Source organism: Trifolium pratense, linkage group LG5, assembly GCF_020283565.1.
Source record: "Trifolium pratense cultivar HEN17-A07 linkage group LG5, ARS_RC_1.1, whole genome shotgun sequence".
Lineage (NCBI taxonomy): Eukaryota > Viridiplantae > Streptophyta > Magnoliopsida > Fabales > Fabaceae > Trifolium > Trifolium pratense.
In genome coordinates this window covers 28,419,904-28,428,321 of record NC_060063.1, presented here as the reverse complement: position 1 = coordinate 28,428,321, position 8,418 = coordinate 28,419,904, and the positions used below count along the sequence as shown (strand labels likewise).

The 8,418-nt window shown below is 31.2% G+C and overlaps 1 protein-coding gene across 1 annotated transcript; it reads left to right on the top strand.

The window, feature by feature from the left end:
* Positions 1-4,942: 4,942 nt before the first annotated feature.
* LOC123883470 (cytochrome P450 78A3-like) lies at positions 4,943-7,414 on the top strand. Its single transcript, XM_045932288.1, has 2 exons — positions 4,943-6,036; positions 6,409-7,414. The coding sequence occupies exons 1-2, from the start codon at positions 5,047-5,049 to the stop codon at positions 7,021-7,023; spliced, it is 1,605 nt and encodes a 534-aa protein (XP_045788244.1). The 5' UTR covers positions 4,943-5,046; the 3' UTR covers positions 7,024-7,414.
* Positions 7,415-8,418: the final 1,004 nt, after the last annotated feature.

The window sequence follows — 8,418 nt, the reverse complement described above, 5'->3', positions numbered from 1 at the left end:
TTCATAAATAAACAATCAATTGTTAGTTGTTCAGGTGATTGACGTTGAACTTGGTAGGAAAGCCACAGTTTGATCCCCACAATTGTGATCACTGGACCAGATACTTTCAACAACAAAAAATATATGATATGAGTATTTTTCGAGGACAAATTTGGCTGGAGGTTGGGGAGAATGAGTGGTTGAATATTGAAAATGTCGACATCCGTACAACATGCATTCCATGGTGACATTGTATTTTACTTTTTTCTTAGAGAATGATCTTTGTTTAATCATGTAGAAAAATATAAATGGATATGTCAACATTTAGTCCATTGTAATGCTGTCTTTATCCTTCAATTTAGTCTATGTTTGAATTTTATTTTATATTTTTTGAAAACTAATTAGATTATTTTATAAAGAATTTAATTTATATGCACCGTCGGTGTAAAGTTATTTTGCACATGCGTCCAATAATATACCGACACATCATGTATGGTCATTAAAAACACATGATGTGTCACATTCATTAAATGATGTGGCAACGCGTCACTGGATGTATGTGTAAAAAAAATTTACACCGACGGTGCACAACAATTAAACTCTTTTATAAATATTACTTTTTTTTTTACAGTTATATAAATATTACTTCTAGGAAGGAAAATATCTATATATTCTTACAAGTCCATACATGCTTTAGACGAGACTTTGTCACCACGTTTAGTTACAAAATTAAGGAGTTTTCATCTTTATAACAGTGATTTATTTTAAAAGAAGATTAACGCTTTATGTCTTTTTATTAAATACCGTTAAGGTTGATCAATCTCAATAACATATCAAACGATTTTAGATTTTTATAAAATTTAACATGAATGATCTATCCAATGGTGGATTTTATAAAATTTGTATTCGTTAAAGCGTTATTGAACGGTGTAACATTACTCAAATGTTACACCGGTATAATTTGATCCATTCTCATATATATATATATATATATATATATATATATATATATATATATATATATATATATATATATTAGAGACAGGATAAGTTATAATTAGAGACAGAATAAGGTTGTAATCAGAGACAAAGGAAATAACATTTTAAGATATTGTTATGAATTGTCTTAGTTGGTGTAGTTGGTGTAGTATAGGAGTATTTATTAGGGAGAGAAATTGAAAATGAAAGAAGAGAGAATAGCCATACTGAGGAGGGGGTAAGATACTGATACTGATACTGAGTATAGTGATGAGCCTAAAAGCAATGTATGAGAGCCAAAGTGGATGGGCCTCATGTGCCTTTACCCTCTTAGTCGCATCACAAGACCCCCCACGTGTCAGACATCACAACCTGATTTTTTACTGCTCCCACGTTAATTTGTCATCCCAGGATCCTTGTCTTTCTTTTTTTCCCCACGCGCTCTTCATCTCGTCCACCACAAATCCCTCCAATTCATAGCACTAGTATATATATTTGGAATACTGTACTTTCTAAAGAATGCTCATTCCATTTAGGCTTAATTAGTAAAATGGTCCCTTAAAGATATTTTTAGTTTCAGATTGGTCCCTTAAAGAAAAAAATGTCCAAATAGGTCCTTAAAGAAAAAAAGTCCGAATAGGTCCCTTAAAGACATCTCCGTTAATCAGTTTGGTCTCTAAAAAAAGGTCTAAATAGGACCAAACTGATTAACGGAGATGTCTTTAAGGGACCTATTCGGACTTTATTTTCTTTAAGGGACCTATTTGGACCTTTTTTTCTTTAAGGGACAAATCTGAAACCAAAAATATCTTTAAAGGACCATTTTACTAATTAAGCCTTCCATTTAGGATAACCACGGACCTGAAACCCGACTCAAAACTAACATAATTGATAATACATTAAAACATCTCATCAGTTGTGGGTGGAGTCTCGGGTCTCATGTTCTAGTGATAACTAATTTTTGTCGGGGAATTGGTGGGACACACAAGGTGGATTCTTCCATTCCGACAGAATTTTTCCATAGGTATGAGCCAAAAATCGAACGTCTGATCACATGTTTCAGAAGACGAAGACCTTTACTATTTGGACCAATTCATTATTGGTTATTAAGTTCTTTCTCTATTTCAAAATAATTGTTACTTTAACAAATATACTCCTTCCAGACACAAATATAAACAAAAAAATACTTCAAATTATGGTCATTATTATAAGTAAACATTAACTACTTTTAAACTACGTAGTTAATACTACTATTCCTAATATAACATTATTTAATTCTATTTTATTTTAGCCATTTATTTTACTTTTACAATTTTACACGGCATAAACAGTTTTTTTTGCTTATATTTGTATTCGGTGAGAGAGTATATATTAAAATTCAAAATTTACTACCATTTTAGCACTTCAATGCATCATTTATTACATTTTCCCGTAATTTTCTCCCTCATTTATTACATCTTTGGTGGCTAGTAAAATAAAGTATACTCCAAATACAGTATAAATAAAAGTATATACATATTTATAATATGACTTGTAAATATACTCTCAATCAAGGAAGATTAAACACTTTGGGTAAAGTTATGGCAAAGAAGCGCAATTGAGGAAGTAATGAATAGAGGTCTTTCTCATGTCATATTTAATTGTTGATTGTTGTTGAGGCTTAATTTAATAGTGTAATTTCTCATATTAAGTCTTCCTTTTTTTGATACATATATTAAGTCTAAGTCTTCCTTAATGTTAATTCCAAATTTTGAGGTTAAATTTGTCAAGCAACAAACGAATATGATTGCTTACCACTTAGTGAGGGTGACCTATTATTTAGCTAGTCGTTATATTTTTTAGTTGATCCTCGTTATATTGAACACTATTTAGTTAATAAAATGAATTAAGTTTCTTTTTGTCAAATATATATATATATATCCCTCGTTGTACTGAACACTATTTATTTGGACGTTGTATAAATGTTGATTATTAAGTGGGTCCAAATATCATTTATACACACAAAAATATTTAAAAACTTTGGTAATAGAAGAAATGAAAACAATAAAAAATAGAGAGGATCTCAATTCATGAAATTCAAATCACTGGACTATTTAACAAAAAAATATATATATAGAGTTGGACAACTAAAAAGCTATCAGATAACATTGATGTACTCATTAATTTATTGCATTTTTTAATCTCTATATAAAAACCATAAACAATTTTTTTTTACGTAAAGCTCGTATCTTTTATGCGCAATTGTTAAGAGTAATCTCTAGAGTTTATGGGATCCAAATAAGCAGTAAACTTTCCTTAAGTATTTTAACGCTACTGCATGTCCAAGTTAAAGATCAAATTTAGCACTTTAGTTAAACTAAAAGAGAGCGTCATTTCATCTAAACGTTTTTAGGTAAACATATGTTATGTTAAAATAAAGAGAAGTGTTTGTCGATTCATATTTTAGTTGTAATTTGATTATGACTCTGTTTGGCAAAAAATAGCGGATAGTTGATAAAGTAGTTTATAGCGGATGAACTTATAAGTTATAACGGGTAGCTTATAAGCTAGCAAGCTAGCTTTTAGCTTATAGTGAATAAACTAGCTGATTGAATTTGTAGTGTTTGGTAAAATTAGCGGTTGAACTAGCTTATAAGTATGAAATGACATAAAAAAAAATATGTTTAATTAATATTTAATTTTTTCAAGTAAGATGATATGAGAAAAATTGAAAGAAAAAATGATAAGCTATAAGCTCATAAGCTACTTAAAATAACATTTAAAAAATAAATCATAAACTAGTAAATAAGCTATAAGCTGTTTTTTAAAAACGGCTACCAAACACAGCTTTTAGCTTATAAGCTAGCTATAAGCTATAAGTTTCCAAATAGAGCCTAAAAGAACCTATAATCTTTTACATACTACCCAAATCTCATTCCAATATACCAAACCTATTTTGAATGTATTTAACCGCCTTTCGTGCGGATGCACAAAAGGGTAATATCCAACATGGCGCGTGCAACAAAAACTTGTTCAAATCTATGAGCATACTTTTCCAAGATTTCGTCATGCATTCGTGGCGGCGCAGCTACTTACTATTACTCCAAAAATAACAAAATTAAAACTTACTACTACTAGTACCCATTTATCTCCCCCACTAATAAAAGCTTTATTACACCATTAATAACCATAATACCTTTCCATCAATATTCAATAATACTCCTATTAATTATCCGTTACATACGGTTTAGTAGTATTTTTTTTTGTACAACGGTTTAGTAGTAGTATTTTAAATTTATTAAATTTATTAAATAACTAATATTTTCTCCGTCCCAAAATATAAACAAAAAAGAGTCAAAGAAACATGATGTATTTGATTAAAAATTTGGACTACGTACATTCAACTTTGTTGATCAACTTTTACTTAAATTTTAGAACGGATGAAATTTTTTTTTTCAAGTAGTTTAACTTGATATAAACACTGGAGTATATTATCTTATCATATATTATAGACACCGGATTGAGATAACTTGATATGAGTTAAGCCTAAAGACAAATAACTAATATATTATAGACCAAATATACTGGTCCCTTTAAATAGATGGTCAAAAATTTAATTTATGACTTTTTGTATGAAAAGGAATTCAATCCAAAGAGGAAAATATATCAATTGAGAGATGATAATTATCTTATATATTGTCCTCATGAGCTTATTTAAGTTGGTAGGGACATCGAATTTTATATAGGTCGAAATTCGAATTAACTCCAAATATTCCATTTATTTACTTTAAAAGTAGAATTTTTAGCCATTACACTACTTAAAAAAAGTTATCTTATATATTTCATAAATTCTTTATAGATAACACTAAAAATTTCATAGTAAAGCAAAAATAAAATATCCCATATAATAATTGTACATGTAAATAACCATATAACCGTTATGATTTCATTTTCATTAATCACCTCTTCCTCTTCTCTTTTTCTCCCTATATATATACACCTCAACAAACCTCAACTTACTCACCACACCACACTTCAACAAACACTTCTTCCTTTCAATAACCAAAACCCCTCTCTCTCTCTCTTTCTCTCTCCAATCTCTCTCTAACCATGACAACCCACATTGATAATCTCTGGATTTTTGCTCTTGCTTCCAAATTCACACATGAAAACATTGTTTACTCACTTTTGATCATGGCTTTACTCTGGTTAACCATGAATTTCTTTTACTGGTCTCACCCTGGTGGTCCTGCTTGGGGAAAGTACTATTATTCCAACAACAACAACAAAAACCAAAACAAAAACAACCTTAATTCTTCCTCTCAAATATTCATTCCTGGTCCAAAAGGGTACCCTTTAATTGGAAACATGAATCTCATGTCTTCTTCATTAGCACACCAAAGAATTGCTTCTACAGCTAAAACATGCAAAGCTACAAGACTCATGGCTTTTAGTCTTGGAGACACACGTGCCATAGTCACGTGCAATCCTGATGTAGCCAAAGAGATTCTTCATAGCTCTGTTTTCGCTGATCGTCCTATTAAAGAATCTGCTTACTCCCTTATGTTCAATAGAGCAATCGGTTTTGCTCCTTATGGTGTTTATTGGAGAACCCTTCGAAAAATTTCGACTAATCATCTTTTCTCACCCATGCAAATCAAATCATCTGGGCCGCAAAGAACTGAAATTGCAGCCCAGATGATTGACTTGTTTCGTAATCGAAACTGCGGTTTCGGTGTTCGCGATGTTTTGAAAAAAGCATCGCTGAACAACATGATGTGCTCTGTTTTTGGACAGAGATTTAAGATTGATGAAGTTAATAAGAAAATGATGGAACTAAGTGGATTAGTTGAACAAGGTTATGATTTATTGGGTAGTCTTAATTGGGGTGATCATCTACCTTTTTTGAAAGATTTTGATGTTCAGAAAATCCGGTTCAATTGTTCTGAATTAGTTCCTAAAGTGAACCGGTTTGTTGGTTCAATTATTTCCGACCATCGAGCCGACATAAACCAAACCAACAAGGATTTTGTTCATGTTTTGCTCAATCTTCAAGAACCTGATAAATTGTCTGACTCCGACATGGTTGCTGTCCTCTGGGTAAGTTCATTAAAAAATCATTTTCTTTGCAATTTCAATTAATTATTAATGTTTGTTACATAAAAAAAATGTTATACCATTAGTCCTCGATCATTATTATAAACAAAAAAAAATCAATTTTAATTAAAAAAATTGATGTATTTTTAGTAAAAAAATATTGATGTATTTAGTTTTTTTTTATTTGAGGTTTTTATTATAATATATTTAAAATATTGTCAAATTGCCTGATCAGAGTTTTGTAGTGATATAAATCTCAATTTTCATGCAATATTTTATCAACCGAATTATTTATCGCAACGTTACAAATGAGTATTTATTGGTTCATGTAGTATGTGACAAAATAAATAAAATTAATATTTTTTTTTGTGGCAGGAAATGATATTTAGAGGGACCGACACAGTGGCTGTTTTGATAGAATGGATACTAGCGAGGTTGGTGCTTCATCCAGACGTGCAGAGGAAGGTACAAAAGGAGCTTGATGAGGTGGCAAGCGGAGACGCACGTGCGTTTACGGAGGAGGATGTGGCGGCAACGGTTTATTTACCTGCAGTGATTAAGGAGGTTTTAAGGCTACATCCACCGGGTCCACTACTTTCGTGGGCCCGATTAGCTATCACTGATACGACAATTGATGGGTATCATGTGCCAGCAGGGACTACAGCCATGGTAAACATGTGGGCCATAGCTAGGGACCCGAATGTTTGGAGGGACCCACTTGAATTTAATCCCGATAGGTTTGTGAACGAAGGGGCGGAATTTTCAGTTCTCGGATCGGACCTAAGGTTGGCTCCATTTGGGTCGGGTAGAAGAAGTTGTCCGGGGAAGAATTTGGGTTTAACTACCGTAACTTTCTGGATTGCAAAGCTTTTGCAAGAGTTTGAATGGCTACCGTTGGAAGATGGGAACGGTGTTGATTTATCGGAGGTGCTAAGGCTTTCATGTGAAATGGCTAACCCTCTTATGGTTCAAGTGCGTCCGAGGCGTTAGTTAGTTAGTTAATTAAGTTGAAAAAAAAGGGGGCTTAAAAACTGCTTTTTTAAGGAAAAAAAATGAAAACCTAAAAAAGAAAAAGAGAGGTGAAAAAATGAGAAGCTTTAGCATGTGGATGGGGCTTAGTGGCAGATTTTCGAATCAACTTGGGCCACTACATATGAAGTGAGTGAATGAATGAAAGATACAAGTCAGTTAGATAGATTGAATGTGCCCCTTTCTCTTTAATTATTATGGGTCATCAGGTTTTCTTCTTTTCTTGTTTTTTTAGTATTTTCTTTCATTTGATAGTCAAGTTTCAAGTCTAAGTTGTCTTATTATGAGGAAAAATCTGTTGGTCTTGTAAATATTATTGCTAATATTAATACAACTTTTAAGTTTACCAGTAGTATTGCTTAAAAAAAAATTGTACAATTCTCAATCTTTTATTATTTTCACTTGTGATGTAACAATTTTAATCCAAGTTAGATTTAACTCAACTTTATATATAATTGACTTGTAGGGTGAAAATTATCTTTAGTTATAAATTTATATTCGAATCTTATATTCAAGGTGGAACTACTTAAAACACTACATGCCCAACATTATGGATATAAATGGTGGGTCGATTGATAGCAAAAATTTAATTGAATGTGTTCAGTGAATTTTGGAGAGATTTTGATATCACCTTAGATTTTTTTATTTGGCATAATTTATCCTTACAAAACTACTTTTTTAAGCAGAAGACTTGTAAGATGATAAAGTGCACTAAAAAAATAAATTCTGTTTTTTTTTTACAAAAAAAAATTTACTAAATATAAAGTTTGACTAGAATCTATAAATAGTAACATATTTCACCTTATATGCTGGTTTCAAAGGATGAATTTTGCCAAATAGAAAAAACTACCCCAAAACACTAGTTAACAAGACCCATAGAAAAATATATTACAATCACGTGTTAAAAATTTACTGCATGTGTATACAATATTAATTGGCTTAATTAATAAAATGGTCCCTTAAAGACATTTTTGGTTTCAGATTGGTCCCTTAAAGAAAAAAAGGTTCAAATAGGTCCCTTAAAGAAAAAAAAGTCCGAATAGGTCCCTTAAAGACATCTCCGTTAATCAGTTTGGTCCCTAAAAAGAGGTCTAAATAGGACCAAACTGATTAACGGATATGTCTTTAAGGGACCTATTCGGACCTTTTTTTCTTTAAGGGACCTATTTAGACCTTTTTTTCTTTAAGGGACCAATATGAAACCAAAAATGTCTTTAAGGGACCATTTTATTAATTAAGCCATATTAATTTGGAAAACAATATTAATGTTGCATTAAAAATATAAAATGACTTTATTTTGAAACAAATTTGTCGGTGAATTATATTTTGAAATGAGGGAGTAAAATATTTGTTTAT

Excerpts from the sequence above, each read along its gene's own strand:
- LOC123883470 (XM_045932288.1), top strand. The coding sequence starts at position 5,047 with ATGACAACCCACATTGATAATCTCTGGATTTTTGCTCTTGCTTCCAAA. Across the intron at positions 6,037-6,408 it reads ACATGGTTGCTGTCCTCTGG|GAAATGATATTTAGAGGGAC; the intron begins GTAAGTTCATTA and ends TTTTTGTGGCAG.